At 38.4% G+C, this 20,275-nt stretch overlaps 1 protein-coding gene across 3 annotated transcripts in view; it reads right to left on the bottom strand.

Moving 5' to 3' along the window:
- The window catches only part of LOC109051206 (protein unc-13 homolog B-like), an 80,532-nt gene that overhangs the window by 46,718 nt on the left and 13,539 nt on the right, over positions 1-20,275 (bottom strand). For all 3 annotated transcript variants that reach the window (XM_042764837.1, XM_042764839.1, XM_042764838.1), the window contains exons 3-6: positions 10,863-10,962; positions 4,546-4,663; positions 4,254-4,377; positions 1,705-1,778 (exon numbers count right to left, since the gene is read on the bottom strand). In XM_042764837.1, the coding sequence (XP_042620771.1) occupies positions 1,705-1,778; positions 4,254-4,377; positions 4,546-4,663; positions 10,863-10,962 (416 nt within the window). The remainder of the gene's footprint in view (positions 1-1,704; positions 1,779-4,253; positions 4,378-4,545; positions 4,664-10,862; positions 10,963-20,275) is intronic.

The following is a 20,275-nucleotide window of genomic DNA, read 5'->3' as shown; positions in this document are numbered from 1 at the left end:
GTTACTGATCATGCAGATTCCAATAAATAAATTAACCATTAAATAGCATGCAAATCCACAACAAAACTCACTTCAAACAGTTCAGATACAATATGTTATATATCATGAGACTGGTTAAGGACTACCTTTATTTGGCTTGATTTTGTGAAATTATTGGACATGGATAAACTGGTATGTTTGCTGTACATGATAGCTGATTTGAAATATTTGAAAGTTGAGGTCCTGTGGTATAACACGTTACACTCCACCAGAAGGAGTATAGCAATATTTGAACGGCATATTGCTAATACTTTTAAGAAATAATATTTGTGGAGTTTATATATATATATATATATATATATATATATATATATATATATATATATATATATATATATATATATATATATATATATGTATATGTATATATGTATATATATATATATATATATATATATATATAATGTATGTATATGTATATGTATATATATATATATATATATATATATATATATATATATATATATATATATGGGGACTACATGGAATATTTGTTCTTGTAAACCAGTCCCATTTTTTTCACATCACAGAACCATTTAAAGTGAATTAGTGAAGGTCTAGCCAAAGTTTAGACATTTCTTATACACTCAATAATAATAATAATAATGATTATAATACCATGTCCTAGACAACTCCCCATATGTGTATTTCATTAAACAGTCACAACAATGCACAGCAAATATAAATGCTCAGAACACACACATGCTGATTGCATACCAAATACGTGATACTAATTATTAAACAACCAAGAGGGAAACAGAGAAAAAAGAAAAAAAAAACACATTAAAAACATGATTGACCTCCATTTATAACTCACAGTCTACAAAAAATCTACCTACCATTATTTAATATAAAAATTTATAAGTGTCAGAAGTAACTGAATAGCCTTGATGAGGAAAAACGGGATAATTATGAATGTATTGTGTCTTTCAAAGGGGATAATTATAATGGTGGTTGAGATGTAAATGATATTAACCCATTTCAAATTAAATTCAAATAATACTATTATATTACAAACTTAAAATTAATATTACTGAATAATTGACACCTATAGTATATGGTACTAATAATTTTTTTTTACTAAAATATCTTGAATAAATTATTTAAATAAAATTGTATAATATTAACTATCAATACTTTTTCTTATATATATATATATATATATATATATATATATATATATATATATATATATATATATATATATATTTATATATATATATATATATATATATATATATATATACATTTACACAAACTCTCACAGCTATGATCTTGTATGAAACAGATATTAATTTATCATAGGCATCAACTGTTTAGACAAAAGAAACATAACAGACATAAAATAAATTATTCTCAAATGATTCCAGTGTTTATAGTTTTGCTCATATTACTCCACAGTAAAGTATATAATGCTAAGCAATGCTAAATAAAGCAATATTGTGATTCTGGTAAACACTGCCCACACTTCCTTTTTAGATGCAAATTACAAAGGCAACTGTAGCCAAACGCAATGTAAATGCATTCAGAAAATTGTCATGCAACCTCTTTTCATATAATTATATGCAATGACAGTCAGTGTGGACTCTTTTTTGGTATCTAAGTCCCCATGTACTGAAATATTGAAGGCATGCTGTTGTTTAGCTGCACATGCATAGGTCTTACCTCATCATGAATGCCCATAGTATTGATTTGTTCCAGTTTGCCAGTCCAGTATCTAGCCTCATCCTCTGGGATTTCTGCACAAGTGGTAGACGGTCATGAGTGTTGCAGTCCAAGACATAAAACCTCATGCAGACCATTTACATGTGCCAAGACGTTATGATTATGTATTCAGACCTTTTAAATGTATAATGAGCTACTTGGCCAAGGGACCTCAAAAATAGTCTGCCAGTTAAAAAACAGAGCATTACATGACACTTCACTTTAAAAGCAAGTATAGGAACAAAGAGATGTTGTGCCGTCAGACTGAAGCTCTATTTGCAGTTAGTTCAAACTGAAAATACTTGTTACCTGGCAAACAAACCATGTTTGCGTTACCTGTGCATTGATAAAAATCCACTATGCACTAACATAGTTCAACGAAAAGCCATACAGGTAGGGAAAAAACACTTTTACTTATACAACTGAAATCCTTTACATTGTTTAGTCTGCAAAGCAAAACATGTTTTCAAACCAAAGCACATTCATAGGTAGTTTGAAACCAGATTAAGAAATCGGTTTCATTATTCACAGTCTGAACAGCGAAGAAATATGTTTGCAAACCTGATCTAAAGCACATTCATGTGAAGTTTGATTAAATCTGGACTCTTTCATGTTTTACAGTCATTGCCACGACAGCTGTACGATTAAAAAAGTACATATTTTTTGAAGTTGTAAATACAACAAAATTTACTGTTGTAAATAAACAAAATTACTGAAAACTATTTCAATCTTTCTACTTAAAAATTCCATGTACATTTCATTGTTGCTTGCCGTTTCTTAAAAACAATTTTCACTCAGGAATTTCTAGTAAATTTCACAAATTGTTTTAGTGTGATATAGATATATTGATCACTGACTACCTTGTCTGAACAATCGGATCCAATTATATTGCAAAATGGCAGACTGTCCGTGCTGAAGACCAAATTTGAAAACAAACTGGAATTGGGTGCAGTGTTAACAAAGCCTCAGATACTGTGTGCAGCGTCCTTTGAAGGCACATGGGACACTGCACATGAGGAGAGTAGCTTCAAAGTGCTGGGATAAAACAGTCTGGCTCATGAATGGGATCAATGGCAGGTGTCCAGGCCAAATGCGCCACTTAAGAAGGTTCAGCCTTTCACATCCCAACAACCTGCAGTGTGTGCACCACCGCACACTTTATTTACAGCCCATAGCTCCACTCACAATGGATATACAGCTGGCAAAAATGTAATTATTTTTGTTAAGAGGAGCAAATCAAAGTGATAATTCAACCAGCTCAAATCTCCTTTAATGTCTCTGCTACAAAGATCCTAGTATAATTCTAGGTTACAGAGAAAAGGCCCTTTCTCAGGAAACTGTGCCATTCATTTCTAAAAAGTTTGTTTGTTTTTACTTATTTAATTTGAAAAAGTTACAAAAATTAACCACTTTTTAATCATTATAACAGTGCATGCTGGATAAAGCAGTTTTGGAGAGACAGCCTGAAAACTGTTTTATTAAAAAGCAAAGCAGCTGCTTGAAGGAGATTCACTCAACCCTGATGACATTCAACAAATCAATGGAAACCAAAAGCACCAGATAGACAGATGGGATTGATCTCAAGCAGCTGCATATCCAAACAACAGAACAGCAATGTCGAAGACAAAATAACAAGTCTTGAAAAATCTCCACGCTGCTCTTTTACATTAAATTAATGCAGACAGATGCAGATTAGGAGCGGTCACAATTTCTCATTTTGTGCTCCTCTAAAGAAAGATAGTTTGGAATGAGATGAAAGCATGTACACTTTCATTCAAAAAAAAAAAAGTAAAAAATAAAAGACTATTCAGCTCACCAAGGCTGCATTTATTTAATCAAAAATACAGTAAAACAGTCATATTATGAAACATAATTACAATGTAAAATTACTGTTTTCTATTTTGATATAAAAGGTAATTTATTCCTGTGATGCAAAGTTTAATTTTCAGCATCATTGCTTCAGTCTTCAGTGTCACATTATCCTTCAGAAATCATTCTAATCATTCTGAGTTTCTGCTCAAATTATCATTTTTATCATCAATGTTGTGCTGATTAATATTTTGGTGGAAACCATGATAATGTTTTTTTTTTTTTTAGGATTCTTTGGTGAATAGAAAGTTAAAAAGAACAGAATTCATTTGAAACAGAAATGTATTGTAATATTATAAATATCTTTACTGTCAACTGTACAAACTGTATTGATGTTATTTTTGTTTTTAGCACAGACACACCAATGCAACATCATTGCTATAAAAACCAGTGCAGATATTCAGTAAACCAAAGAGTGCTATGGGAGACAAAAATCATGAACATTGAATATGAACATTTGTAAAACACCGTAAGATCAGATTCCAACCGGATATATAAATATTTGGATTTGGACTGACAGTCTGAACAAAGCTTTTATGATCCAAAACTTTTAATCAGTTGTGTAAATGATGACAAAAAAAGATGAAAGGATGTACTTTTTTTTAAAATAATACAAATGAATTTTAAAGAGTCAATCTTACCTAAGGGCAGTTCAAAGCGAGTGTCCAGTAGGACTCGATGTGGCGTTGGGTTTTTAGTCCCAAAAATCTCATCTGCCTTCATCAGAACTTCAGAGTCCAGAAATATCCATTCACCAGGGCCCTCCTGTTCAGACGAAAGACTATTCATTACAGCATAAACATATGAAAGAGACGAATCTTTAGAACCGCGTGATACGTGATAACCAAGTTGAAATTAAACATCTAAAAACAACAGAATTTATTTGATCAGGGAATGATCTAAGATTTTGTGAGATGTGCAGGACTTCCTGACCTCCTCTGAATGGCAGATGCTTTTGAGTGGGATCCAGGCTGTTCCCAACATGGTGTCCCAGATGAGACCTTTGTTCCACACCTCTACAATAATGCCCAGGTCCAGTCGGCTGATCTCACTGAAGGTCACAAACACAACAGAAAGATGCTTCAATAGAGAAAATGTAATTTTTTTATTTATTTTTTTGTTAGCAGTAATTGTAACTGTTGTTCATGTTTACTTTTTCATAATTTTCAGTACATTAAAAAAAATTGCTAATAGTTTCAAGGAAGTATTTCGTTGGTGGGAGGAGGAAAGAAATTAATAAAAAGTGACTGTAGAGACATCTATAATGTTACAAAAACTGTTTATTGAGCAGCAAATCAGCATATTAAAATGATTTCTGAAGGATCACGTGACACTGGAGACTGGAGTAATGATGCTGAAAATTCAGTTTTGATCACAGGAATAAATTACATTTTAATATATAATAAAACAGAAAACAGCCATTTTAAACTGTAACAATATTTTATAATGTTACTGTTTTACTGTATTTTTGATCAAATAAATGCATCCTTGGTGAGCACAAGAGACGTCTTTCCAAAACTCTTTTGAATGGTAGTGTAGACAAACTTAGCAATGAGTTGATAGATGACCTTCCATAACCTTGCACCACTACTTCAGTGTATTGAGAGCCTGATATCCATATTTTTACAGATCGTGGACCACTTCACAACACCACCAAGTGATCAAGAACAAAAGCAGCTGAAACAGGTCTAATTAGCTTCATCTTCATCGTCTCAGTCTTTTATAAGATCCCAGGTGCAGTGTAGGATTATTCAGACTAAGAAAAGCATTATACAGTTGACTCAAACATGCAGTAAAAAGCATAATAAACTAGATTTTTAATCTTTCATGGGAAAAAGTTTTTATTTCTTTATTTATTTTTACAAAAGTTGCCTCCAAGATTTTAAGTTTTGCTTAGTCCTTGTGACACCAATGGGGAGCTCAATATGAGATTCAGCGTAAGAAACGCACATTTCTTTGCATTTTATCCTACAGCTGGTAAAAGAAAAGAAATATCTCACTCTCTATAAATGCACAAAACATTTGTATGCAAGTTTGACAACATTGTGTTTAAGAAGCTTAGAAAAACACTTAATGCAAATATTCAAAATTATATTAATTGATATTTAACGCATAGTACATCAGGTGTGTGCAACAAGTAATGAATTAGTTCAAATCAGTGATCACTACACAAATGCTGAAGTCTGACCTACAAAATCACATACAATGTACAACTTAAAATTAATATTTGCGCTGACAAAAAAGCGCTGCGCCAATAACAATGGCTTCACACCATCTGCTAACAGGATGCAAGGCTTTTGTACAACTGAATGAGACAAACATGGCTTTTATCTGCCGCTCTGCTTGTTATAAATAGAGAAGACCAAAGCACACACAAGCGCGGCACCTAAAGAGGAGCATTTGGAAATCCATTCATTATTCATTTAGCCTTTCAATTGTCTCCACAGAGCGGTGAGGATGAGATGGTTCTAGACCCCCAGACAGCACCTTGTTTGCTTATCTGAAATTTCTCTTTTTTTTGCACTTGTTCATTTTCCAGAACACGGCAAGCAACGATGGGCTGAGTAATTATTAATTGATAGGTTGCTATAGAGACAGACAGAGCTCGCTGACACCACGTATGCATGCAAAAAAATGCAATCCGGAGAGACGTGATGTCTCAAATTCACCCGCAGGGTTCTACAGAGGTTCAGACAGAACAGCTGAACTTGTGACACATCTGAATGATACAATAACTTTGCACTTTAATCAAACAAACAAATGAAGAGAGCTAAATAAACAGACATAATCCAATCTGCAATATGGTTATATCATAATTATTTAAGCTAGTCAAACAGGACCAGAGAGAGGGCAAACAGACAAAAGTGTGCAGGTTTCTGCAGCTTAGCCTTAATGGACTGAATTTGTTCAACGGAAACAACATTTTGCCAACTATTTTGTAAGGCTACACTGCTCCATTACTTAATGTTTAACCACTCTTGAGTTAATGCGCACTCAAATACATTGAAGCACTAATAATAATGCTTTTATTTGATGTAAGGGTTTATTCAAACCTTTTCACGTTATATGAACAAGAATGGCACTTCAAATCATGGCTTGTTTAGGAATAGTTTGCTACATAAAAAGTGATAAGACTTGCATTTTTCACCTGACAGATGATAAACCAGCCCAAAAACTGCCTTAAAAGGACATCAATATCACATTATATGACAGAAGTTAAAAACAGTTATCTTTCTTAAAGTTAGCATTCAGTTAGTAAGCTAACAGTTTAGCCTACTAGTTTAACATAGTGCTAAATGGTTAAAAAAAAGCTTGTTTAGGTAGCACAAGATATCAAGATAAAATATTGTTATAATTTAATGAAAATGAATCAAAACACACTATTTCAGTGTAAATAATTTATAAAAACATTCTCACATTCTTTTACATTCAATTCAAGGCTACAAGTTATGTACCAATCGTTTTATGAAAGATTTACACAAAACAAAAGTCGTTCTGCTCATATTTCATAAGGCAGAAAGAATACAAATCTAGATCTAAATAACTTAGTAATAATAATTATAATATACACTACTGTTCAAAAGTTTGTGGTCAGCAAGATTTTAGATTAATACTTTTATTTGAAAAGAATGCATTAAACTGATTTTAAAAAAGACAGCATAGACATTTATAATGTTATGAACGACTTCCATTTCAAATAAATACTTTTTTATTGAACTTCCTGTTCAATCAAAGAATAGTGAAAAACAAAAATGTATCACGGTTTTCCTAATGAATAATTGCCTGATGAATTATGAAGAGTAGTAAAACCATTACTAATTTATATAGAGCTTTTATGTTTTTCTATAGAAGCAGATGTTTCGATAGAAGCTAAAAGCAGTGTGTTTTCTACTTCATTATTAAAAAAAATTATAAAATAATAATAATAATAGACAAATTTCTGGTGAAGAACTACACTACCCATAATTCTGAAGCAAAATCAACCATATATATATATATATATATATAATATATATATATATATATATATATATATATATATATATATATAAAATGTATGAATGAATATTTAAATTTTTTTTCAATGAGCTATAGTCACTATTTTATCACTGTTATTGACTGAATGACATCATTCCCAATGGCTCATAAGTTTTATGGAAGTTGTTCAGTCATAAAAAACAGTAAAGATCATGCCTTCCCTATTTCAACATGTGTATAGATATAATTTAGCAAGAAAACATTTTTAATATGCAAACAAAAAAATGTCAATTTGGTAGAGTACTATGGCGGCCAGGAGTGCTCATCACATGCAAATGAAAAAACACCAGCAAATTAAGAAAACTTCTTCATTAGTTTGACAACACATGCGCTGCAAATACTTAACCAAATACAGAAACACACTGCAAATACAGAAACACGCTGCAAAAACAGAAACATGCTGTAAATAAAAAAAACACGCTGCAAAAACTCAACACAACAAAATACAGAAATATGCTGCAAAAACTCACAACACAACAAAATACAGAAACATGCTGCAAAAACTCACAACACAACAAAATACAGAAACATGCTGCAAAAACTCACAACACAACAAAATACCGAAACGCTTAGAAAATAGTTTAACCATAGTATTTGTGTGGTTACATAAATAGTGACCACATGGTTAATTTCCATAAAGGTTGTTGGGGTCCCCTTAAAACATTTCCATTGTGGTCTGTGCTATTTGTAACTAAAGGTTGTTGGGGTCCCCTTAAAACATTTCCATTGTGGTCTGTGCTATTTGTAACGCTTTTCTGTATTTGGTCACCTAGTGCATATTTGCAGCATGTTTTAGTATTTGGTTGTTTTGTGAGTTTTTGCAGTGTGTTTCTGTATTTGGTTGTGTTGTGAGTATTTGCAGCCTGTTTCTGTATTTGGTTGTGTTTTGTGTATTTGTAGCACATTTCTGTATTTGGTTGTTTTGTGAGTTTTTGCAGTGTGTTTCTGTATTTGCAGTGCATTTCTGTATTTGGTTGTGTTGTGAGTATTTGCAGCACACATCTGTATTTGCAGCGAATTTCTGTATTCGGTTGTGTTATGAGTATTTGCAGTGCATTTCTGTATTTGCAGTGCATTTCTGTATTTGGTTGTGTTGTGAGTATTTGCAGCAATCATCTGTATTTGCAGCGCATTTCTGTATTTGGTTGTGTTGTGAGTATTTGCAGCATGTTTTAGTATTTGGTTGTGTTGCGAGTTTTTGCAGCACGTTTCTGTATTTGGTTGTGTTGTGAGTATTTGCAGTGCGTTTCTGTATTTGCGGTTAGTATTTGCAGTGCGTTTCTGTATTTGCAGTGTGTTTCTATATTTGGTTGTATTGTGAGTATTTGCAGCACACATCTGTATTTGCAGCGAATTTCTGTATTTGGTTGTGTTGTGAGTGCGTTTTGCAGTGTGTTTCTATATCTGGTTGTGTTGTGAGTATTTGCAGCACGTTTCAGCGTATTTGTATTCGGTTGTGTTATGAGTTTTTGCAGCGCATTTCTGTATTTGGTTGTATTGTGAGTATTTGCAGTGTGTTTCAGTATTTGGTTGTGTTGTGGGTATTTGCAGCACGTTTCTGTATTTGGTTGTGTTGTGAGTATTTGCAGCACGTTTCTGTATTTGGTTGTGTTGTGAGTATTTGCAGTGCGTTTCTGTATTTGCAGTGTGTTTCTGTATTTGGTTGTGTTGTGAGTATTTGCAGCATGCATCTGTATTTGCAGTGCATTTCTGTATTTGGTTGTGTTGTGAGTATTTGCAGTGTGTTTCTGTATTTGGTTGTGTTGTGAGTATTTGCAGCATGCATCTGTATTTGCAGTGCATTTCTGTATTTGGTTGTGTTGTGAGTATTTGCAGTGTGTTTCTGTATTTGGTTGTGAGTATTTGCAGCACCAATCTGTATTTGGTTGTGTTGCGAGATTTTTCAGTACGCTTCTGTATTTGCAACATGTTTCCGTATTTGGTTGTGTTGTGAGTTTTTGCAGCACATTTCTGTACTTGCAGTGCATTTCTGTATTTGGTTGTGTTGTGAATATTTGCAGTGCCTTTCTGTATTTGCTGTGTGTTTCTGTATTTGGTTGTGTTGTGAGCATTTGCAGCACGCATCTGTATTTGCACCACCGTATGGCCACCGTAAGGTACCACTTATCTACAGTAATGAATTTACAAATATCTAGTATTATGGTAAAACAAGTACAAATGTGCATAATGTTTAAATAGTCCAAGAAAATTCAGGAATACATACAGAGAAGTTCAACAAGTGTGAAACAACAGTAGAGATAAGCTGAGAAACTATAGACAGCCACATCCCAGTGACTATACAAACAAAGACACACATCCAGCACTTGAACAGAATGCATGGATGCAATGTGAGGACAGGGTGGAACCTAAATTAACAGAGAGTCTCTGAGAAAAAACAAATGAGTGACAAAGAACACAGAGCCCGTTTCATTTCCTGGAGCAAAGCCACCTGTCTTTCCAAAGTTCTTGGAAAATTGGCATGTTCTCTGGGTGACAGCCATAAAGCCAATATCAGTATTTTGTGACCTACATTTAACATTTTTTGTTTATACGCTACTTTTGTTATTAAATGTACTTATATCAAATATTGAAACCAACAAACCCAAGGTCGAATGTACACTGTCATGCAATATTCACTGAAAGAACAAATTTTGTTGCATGCATATAAAAAATAAAAATAAAAAAAGTTTTTTTTACATGCAACTTAGGTCACTTTCAAGCATGGTTCTAAATCTGTAACTATCTGATCATCTGACCTAAACTTGTATCAGTATCCTATTCCCCCTTTTTTCTTCAGAATATTTCCTCATTGTTATGGAACAAACAGGTAAGGTTCCCTTCCGAGGTCATAGCTGGGAAATCCCAACATGTGAATCATGAAAAGAAAGTATCTGAACACTTCCCTATTAAGAAACCAACCGGATCTAGATGTGGAACGTAACATATTAACAGCCTGATTATCGGGGTTGCTATCTTGGTGACTGAGAGACACTCATTACTCATTGCCAACAAATCTTTACAGCAGAGTGTGTGTGTGGTTGCCAGGTTAGACTATCTCTCACTGCTGTGACACATGAATGACTAGTGGGAAGACATCCAGACTCTCTACATATGACATGCCTACCCTCTAGTAATCTACCAGGACATTAGCGATAACAGATTGCTGTCTGGGAAGTGGTGTTACAGTGGCGAGTTGTGATAGAGAAACTTACAACATGAAGTCCTGCTCCCAGCATGGCTGATCTCCCCTCACAGTGACGGTGGTACTCTTCACATTTTGCACTTTCAGCGTCACATAGGCATTGAATTTATCTAGAAATACAGCAGAAAATACCTGTTTAAATACAGTTATATATATATATATATATATATATATATATATATATATATATATATATATATATATATATATATATTAGGGCTGTCAAATGATTAATCACGATTAATCACATCCAAAATAAAAGTTTTGTTTACATAATATATGTATGTGTACAGGGTATATTTATTATGTATATATAAATACACACATACAGTATATATTTTTAAAATATTTGCATGTATTTAGATTTATATATTTATATTCATATAATTTATATTATATAGAAATATATTTAATAAAAAAACATAACATATGTTCCTTAAATATATACATGCATTTGTGTGTATTTATATATACGTAACAAATATACACAGTACACACTTTTATTATGTAAACAAAAACTTTTATTTTGGATGCGATTAATCGTGATTAATCATTTGACAGCCCTAATATATATATATATATATATATATATATATATATATATATATATATATATATATATATATATATATATATATATATATATAAAATAAATATATAAATAAACAAAAACAAATACATTTTAGATCATAAATGAAAAACATGCTTATTACAGAAAATGTGCATTCAAGTTACTGTACAGTACATACAAATTTCATTTTAATGTATCCCAAAAATAAATGAGCTTCATGGTGGAATATTTTCAAGTCAAATTTATAAGGACGGCCCTTCATAAGCATGCATACAAACGTGTATGCAAACACACATACGCACTAATGTTGACAGCAGAAGGATTACCGAGACTGTGACATAACCAACACTATTCATTTCCTGTTTGCCAGCGATGGGGGCTGGCCAACACGTGCCCGAGGATACATTCTGCCAGCTCTCCTCCCACCCAGGGAAAACCAGTGGTCTTGTGTTAACAGACATATAAACATTCAGAGAGCTGACACTATTACTGCCACACAGGCCACGATAAAGATCCAGAGCAAAAGAAACATTATATCATGATGACATCAGCTATATTGACTTGCTGAGTTTGTCTGGAAAAGGGTGAAAATAATGAACAATTTCCTTGTTGAAGTCCATAACATTTTCTTAAAACAAAAAAGCCAGGAAAAATGTCTTAACTTATTACTTTATTAAAGCACTGCTGGATCTCCAGTGCATAAGAAGCGTGTAAGGGCCATCAGCTGTTAAAATAGATTTGATAAATTTTGGTGCTTCACTGCGCAGTGTGTGTTTCCTTGTTTCAACAGGTTTCAGCAGAGACAATGAGAATCAGGCCTCTCCACAACAACAAAAATCCACACGAGCCAGTTCAAATAAGACACAGGGGCAAAAATACTATCCAATTCATTCACAAAGATCAGAGAGTACTAAAGTCCTTGTGTACTAAAGTGATTTACTAAAGTCAACGTGAAATCTAAATGACCCTACATACTTAATACATGTTACTACTCTTATTATGAACAAATCATTGCTGCATTCAGTTATTCCAAATTTAAAACCACAATATCATTTATTTTCATCTGACTTCATCTAACCACATTTTGATGAAAGATTACAAAGACAATTAAAAAAATAATAATAAATAATGTGCAAAGATAAATTGTGAACAGTCCAAGAAGATCAAGAACATTCATTAAAGAAATAATTCACCCAAAACTGAAAAGTTGCTGATTCTCAAGCCATGCAAGATGTAGATGAGTTTTTTTTTTGTTTTTTTTTTACATGGGAAAAGATTTGGAGAAATTTAGCATTACATCACTTGCTCATCAATGAATCCTCTGCAGTGAATGGGTGCCGTCAGAATGAAAGTCAAAACAGCTGATAAAAACATCACAATAATCCACAAGTAATTTACACCACTCAAGTCCCAGTTAATGTCTTGTGAAGACATTAAAATGCTTGTGAAGATGCATTACATAGTTGTTGTTTTGTTGTGAAGTTAATATATATATGATTGATATGACTGTTCTAAATGATGTATTTGAGGACTTTCTGGTAGTTTCTGGGCCACTGTATATAGCACAACAACTACTGTACACACACCAAAAATGAGCCAAATTAAAACAAACGATACAAGCTGTTAATTGCCACTGAGATCCATTCTGCACTGTGGCTCTAGCCAGGTGGAGCTTGGGGTTGACAGCAACTAATTAATCAAGTAATGAACGCCTACAGAAACAAAACGATGACGTTATGCATCACACCTGGGTGGATTAGCAGAGAGACACTTTTACATTCAGATGGCAATTACAGATTCAGTCTCCTGTTTATCCATTATGGCAGGTAGCGTAGGAGAGACGGATGTGGGAAAAAGCTACAGGCGAAAAACGTGTCAGGTGAATGAAACTTTAAACTGTAAATTTAATAGTCTCACGTTGCCAGACTTTTGACTATTAGGATAAGTCTAGTCCAGATTTAAGCTTATTCTGGCCAAGAACCACCCACTGAGGCTCTGACTGACATGAAAAATAACCAGTCAGACATTGTTTAGTTTTTATGTGTCTTTATGTGTCTGTGCAGGAATCACAAAAGAAATCTACAGAAAAGTGTGTAGACTTCTTAAATTTCTGCACGTTCAAAAGTAACATGGCTCTCTAGTTTACTTGTTTACTAAGTGAACAAACAAAACTCTAAATATCCTACTTTAAGCAAAATTCAAACTTTGAAACTTAAAGTTTCATGGGAACATGACGATTTTTTTGATGACTGCACCAAATGTCATCATTCATTATTGACTCGCTGAGTTTTCCATTAAATAAGTCAAATGTAGCGTACAATCAAGAGCTGACATTTCCGTTTCAGATCCCTGATGAATCTTGTATGAGGTATGGGATGGATTTGCAGTTTGTATACGCAGGTTCACATGATGGATTCTTGTGTGTGTGCAGTAACTGTACACTAAAATATTTAATGAAGTTATGCATGTCTTGAGGATTTTTTTTCCACAGACAAAGTATAACTAATGCCGTATGGGTCATTCATAGTGCCCCTATTATATATGCCTTTGATCAATTTAATATCTTTCAAGGGAAAAAAACAAACAAAAAAACCTAACCCCAAGTTTTTAAATGGTGGTGTAACCCAACATTTTAAAGACAAAAATCTGGTTGTTTTTATTTATTGCAGTATTTGATGGATGTTGGCTTTTGCCATGAATTGAAATCAATATAATATCTAAATTACACAAGAAAAAAAATATAGTATTAGCATCTACATTTTTAGATTTTGTACAGCACAGTTTTCCCCCCAATAAAGGGATAGTTCACCCAAAAAAAATAAAATTACCCCATGATTTAGCCTACTCACATTCAAGTTATCCTAGGTGTACATGACTTTCATCTTTCAGACAAATGCAATCAGAATTATATAAAAAAAAATGCTTCCAAGCTTTAAAATGGCAGTGAATGGGTGTTAAGAGTTTGAAGCAAAATAAAGTGCATCCATCCATCATAAAAAGTACTCCACGGGACTCCAGGGGTTAAAAAAGGCCTTCTGAAGTGTATTGATGTGTTTGTGTAAGAAAAAATATCTATATTTAAAACTTTTCTAGCTTCAGCTAACTGTCGTACATGTGTTTATGAGAGAGTGGCGTTCACTTTTCTAGCTTCAGCTAACTGTCGTACATGTGTTTATGAGAGAGTGGCGTTCAAAGGTATTTATTAGCCCCCCAGAGCTGTGTGGAGCACTTTCAGATTAGAGATACAAAATGAGGATCTGTAAAGAAAAACTTCTGAGGATTTTGATATAAGCCAAGATGAGACTGGTTTTCCGCTGGAACGCTACTCTCTTGGGAATGCGAGAATCACAGTTAGCAGAAGCTAGAGATTATGGTTTATAAAGTTTTAAATATGAATATTATTCTCACACAAACTCATGATTCACTTCAGAGGGTGTTTATTTGACCCCCAGAGCTGTGTGGAGCACTTTTTGGTATTTATTAGCCCCCCAGATGTCTGTTTTTCTCTTATTGTGTGTGTGTATGGGTGTGTGCTTGTGGTAGTTTACACTTACCATGTGCTTCTGTGTCATCGTGGTGCCCGTCTCCGCCCTCTTGTTTCATTATTATTTTGTTATTGGCCACAATCACCTGCTCTGCATTATGTTAATCACTCCTTCTCTATTTACTCTCCTCTCGTGTGCTGTCTGTTGTCAGATCGTCGTGTTGTGCTCGTTTATGTCTCAGCTCCACCCACAGCTCATGTTTTGCATGCACAGAGATCGTGCTAGTTTTGCTTTCATCATTTAGTTTTGGTTTCTCCCTCTTCCTCCTGCTTTCAGGCAGCGCTAATTCTCCAACCCTTCCCTTGCTCGCGATCACCGATCGCCATCAGTGCTCTTCTTCGCCTTGCTGCCGGTGCGGCACCAGTTCCCTGCCTCAACAGCCCCCCCGCCTCTCTGTCAGTTTATCTCGGCCTTGCTGTGAATTTTCTTTGTGGAATTCGTCCAGGAGGCACTTCTTGATCTGCTCCGGGCTGCCCTGTACCTGGATAGTTTTTTGTTTACTTTTTTTCCCTTTTTTGAAATTCAAGCCTGTTAAATAAACTGACCTTTTTGGGCACCTGCAACTGAGTACAAGTCTCGTACTGACATAACGATCTGACCATCATGGACTCAGCAGGTGCAGATCCCCTCAGATCAGCAGTCACCCAGCAGGGCATTCTCTTGGGCCAGCATGCCTCCCAGCTGACATCCACGTCCCGGGAGGTTGAGTCCCTTAATGCTCAGTTGAACGTGCTGACTGCACAGCTCCAGGAACTTCGCAGACAGACATCTGCCAGAACGGAGGACACCACCAGTCTTTCTTCTCCCCGTCATGACCCTGAGCCTCATGCCAACAATCCACCTCCCTATGATGGGAACCCCAACTCTTGCAGAGCCTTCCTGTCTCAGTGATCCCTAGTCTTTGCCCTTCAGCCCCGCCGGTACGCCCAGGAGGATACTAAGGTGGCTTATGTTTTAACCCTCCTCACAGGCAGGGCCCGTGACTGGGGAACTTCAGTGTGGGAGGCCCGGGCTCCCTTTTGCACTTCCTTTGAGGACTTTTGACAAGAGATGGTCAAATTATTTGATCGTTCTGCTCGGGGTGATGAGGCGGCAGCCCAGCTAGCACGGCTACGGCAAGGAGGCCGTTCAGTGACTGAGTTTGCCATTGAGTTCAAGACCTTAGCAGCGGCCTGTGACTGGAATGAGGGGTCTTGCAGAGCTGTGTTCCATGCTGGACTGGATGAGGAGATCCAGGACAAGATCGCTACCCAGGAGCTTCCATGCCGCTTTGTAATCTGGTCGACTTGGCCCTCCGTGTAGAGAGCCGCCTTCGCCGCCAACAATCGTCTGCTCGCACCTCTTGGAGGGTGGAAGAAATGTCCAGCGACTCCACCCCTGTCCTGCCTCTGCCATCCCCTGCTGACCCTGAACCTATGCAGGTGGGACGTCTGCGTCTAACTCCTCAGCAGAAGCAAGAGAGACTCACCCGGGGGGCTTATGTTTCTACTGTGGGAGGGCCGGACACTTCGTCGGCAAATGCCCGCTAAATGCCAGGGCCCATCAGTAGCCAGGGGGATTCTGGTGGGCACATCTCCTCTTAATTTCCCCCACTCTTCCCGCACACTTCTTCCTGTGAGTGTTCAGTTTGAAGGTTCCAGTCACTCCTGTACGGCCCTGGTGGATTCTGGGGCTGGTGATATTTTTATGGACACGGGACTGGCTAAGCAATGGGGAATTCCTGCCATTCCCCTCGCTACTCCTATCTCTGTTCGGTCTCTTGATGATTCTCCTATCAACCTCACCCCTCCTGTAAGTCTTATCGTTTCGGGCAATCACCATGAGATAACCGAGCTGTACCTTCTTGATTCCCTGAGTGCCCCAGTGGTTCTGGGGCACCCGTGGTTGGTACAGCACGGTCCTCACGTGGATTGGGCCAGAAATTCAGTTTTGTCTTGGAAACAGTCTTGTCTTAAGTCTTGTTTGGGTTCTGCCTCTTTTCCTGGTGCTGTGTCAGCACGGTCCTCACGTGGATTGGGCCAGAAATTCAGTGTTCCGGAGGAGTACCGCAATCTTTGGCTGGTTTTCAGCAAGTCCCAGGCGGGGTCCCCTGCCTCCTCACCGGCCATATGTTTGTGCCATCAACCTCCTCCCAGGCACTTCTCTGCTCAGGGGTCGGTTATATTCCCTGTCTGGTCCAGAAAGAGAGGATATGGACAAATATATTCGAGAGTCCCTTGATGCCGGTCTCATACGTCCATCATAGTCTCCTGCTGGTGCAGGATTTTTCTTCGTTAAGAAGAAGGATGGCTCCTTGCGCCCTTGTATTGATTACAGAGGTTTGAATGACATCACCATTAAGAATAGGTACCCCCTGCCCTTAATGTCATCTGCCTTTGAACTTTTGCAGGGAGCCAAGGTCTTCAGTAAGTTGGACCTCCGCAATGCTTATCATCTTGTTCGGATTCGAGAGGGGGATGAGTGGAAGACAGCATTCATCACTCCTTCGGGACATTATGAGTACCGGGTGCTACTCTTTGGCCTGACAAATGCCCCAGCTGTCTTCCAGGCCCTGGTTAATGACGTGTTGAGAGACATGGTTAACAAGTTTGTCTTTGTGTACCTTGATGACATTCTCATTTTCTCTCCTTCACTTCAGGTACACACCCAACATGTGCGCCAGGTGCTACAACGGTTGCTGGAGAACCAGCTATATGTTAAAGCGGGAGAAGTGCGTTTTCCACTCCAAGTCAGTTCCTTTTCCTGGGCTATATCATTTCGGCGGAGGGAATCAAAGCAAATCCCGCTAAGGTAAGGGCCGTAGCCGAGTGGCCACCTCCAGACTCACACAAGGCACTGCAGCGGTTTCTGGGATTTGCCAACTTCTACAGGCGCTTCATCAGAAACTTTAGTCAGGTTGCTGCACCCTTGACAGCTCTTACCTCCACTAAGGTACTGTTTAGGTGGAATTTGAAAGCTCAGGAGGCCTTTAATGACCTGAAGTCCCGATTCATTTCTGCTCCTGTTCTTTCGTTTCCAGACCCTGAACGTCAGTTTATTGTGGAGGTGGATGCTTCCGAGACTGGAGTAGGTGCGGTCCTTTCTCAGAGGTCCCCCAGAGATGGGAAGGTACATCCCTGTGCCTACTACTCTCACCGCCTGAGCCCAGCAGAACGGAATTATGATGTAGGGAATCGGGAGCTGTTGGCGGTCAGGCTGGCCCTTGGTGAGTGGCGTCACTGGTTGGAGGGGACAGTACAGCCCTTCTTGGTTTGGACGGACCATAAGAATTTGGAATACGTCCGTTCGGCCAAGAGGGTAAGTTCACGCCAAGCCCCATGGGCACTCTTCTTTGGCCGGTTCAACTTCTCTCTCTCGTATCGCCCAGGCTCCAAAAATGTAAAGCCTGATGCCCTCTCCCGTCTTTTCAGGGATACGAAGAGAACAGGTGCATCAATAGAAACAATTATCCGTAAAGAGATTGTGGTGGGGTCCCTCTCCTGGGATGTGGAGAGGAGAGTACTGGAGGCCATACGAGAGAGAGAGTTGCCAAGGGGGTGCCCAGAGGGCAGACTTTTCGTGCCGGCTGAAGTCCTCCGGTGGGGGCATTCATCCAAGTTAGTCTGTCATCCTGGGGTTCGGAGATCACTGGCTGCCATCCGCCAGCGATTCTGGTGGCCATCCATGGCCCAGGACGTCAGGCAGTTTGTGTTTGCCTGCCCAGTTTGCGCCCAGAACAAGAGTTCTAATCAGCCTCCTGTTGGTCTGCTTCACCCCTTACCATTCCACTCCCGCCCCTGGTCACACATAGCCCTTGACTTTGTCACTGGTCTTCCACCATCGAGGGGTAACACCGTAGTATTGACGGTGGTGGACCGCTTCTCTAAGGCAGCCCATTTCATCCCCCTTCCCAAATTGCCTTCAGCTAAGGAGACAGCTCAAGTGGTGGTTGACCACATCTTCTGGATTCATGGCATTCCGGTGGACGTGGTTTCTGATAGGGGCCCATAGTTTGTCTCCCGGTTCTGGAAGGAGTTCTGTCGACAGATCGGGGCCTCTACGAGTCTGTCGTCAGGTTTTCACCCTCAGATCAATGGGCAGTCCAAGCGGGCAAACCAGGTTCTGGAACAAGCTCTCCACTGCCTGACGTCCCATAATCCGAGTTCTTGGAGCCAACTGTTATCCTGGATTGAATATGCCCATAACTCCTTGCCAGTGGCTGCCACAGGTATGTCCCCATTCCAGTGCTCCATTGGTTTTCAACCGCCTATGTTCCCCTCACAGGAGCCCGATGCTGCTGTTCCGTCTGCCTTAGCCTTTGTCCGCAGGTGTCGCCGCACCTGGAGGAAGGCTGAGAAAACCTTGGCTCGGGTTTCCAGACGAACCAAAGCAGCGGCTGACCGTCACCGAATTCCTTCTCCCCGCTACGTATGTGGTCAGAGAGTATGGCTGTCTACCAAGGACCTTCCTCTCCAGGTGGCTTCTCGCAAGTTAGCCCCCAGGTTCATTGGGCCATATCAGATCACCAAGGTATTGAGTCCGGTGGCGGTAAAGCTCAAGTTACCTCCCACACTTGGTCGGGTACACCCAGTCTTTCATGTTTCTCGGGTCAAGCCTGTGTTTTCATTCTCACCTTAACTCATCTGCTACTAACCCTCCCCCTCCCCATCTAGTGGATGGTTCCACAGTCTTCACTGTCAGAAGGTTGCTGGATGTCAGACGTCGAGGTCTGTGATTTCAGTATATGGTGGACTGGGAGGGATATGGTCCGGATGAGAGGAGTTGGGTCCCGGCTCGGGATATTCTGGATCGGTCACTGATCGAGGACTTCTACCGGCAGCGTGGAGGTTCCTTCCCTGGAGTGCCAGGGGATGTTCCTGGGGAGGGGGGTAATGCCACGTCCCCGGGGCTGATCTGTCTGTTTTTTCTCTTATTGTGTGTGTGTGGGTGCGTGCTTGTGGTTGTTTACACTTACCATGTGCTTCTGTGTCATCGTGGTGCCCGTCTCCGCCCTCTTGTTTCATTATTATTTTGTTATTGGCCACAATCACCTGCTCTGCATTATTTTAATCACCCCTTCTCTATTTAGTCTCCTCTCGTGTGCTGTCTGTTGTCAGATCGTCGTGTTGTGCTCGTTTATGTCTCAGCTCCATCCACAGCTCATGTTTTGCCTGCACAGAGATCGTGCTAGTTTTGCTTTCATCCTTTAGTTTTGTTTTCTCCCTCTTCCTCCTGCTTTCAGGCAGCGCTAATTCTCCAACCCTTCCCTTGCTCGCGATCACCGATCGCCATCAGTGCTCTTCTTCGCCTTGCTGCCGGTGCGCCACC

This window comes from Cyprinus carpio, chromosome A10 (assembly GCF_018340385.1).
Source record: "Cyprinus carpio isolate SPL01 chromosome A10, ASM1834038v1, whole genome shotgun sequence".
Taxonomy (NCBI): domain Eukaryota; kingdom Metazoa; phylum Chordata; class Actinopteri; order Cypriniformes; family Cyprinidae; genus Cyprinus; species Cyprinus carpio.
This window is presented reverse-complemented; position numbering and strand designations above follow the sequence as displayed.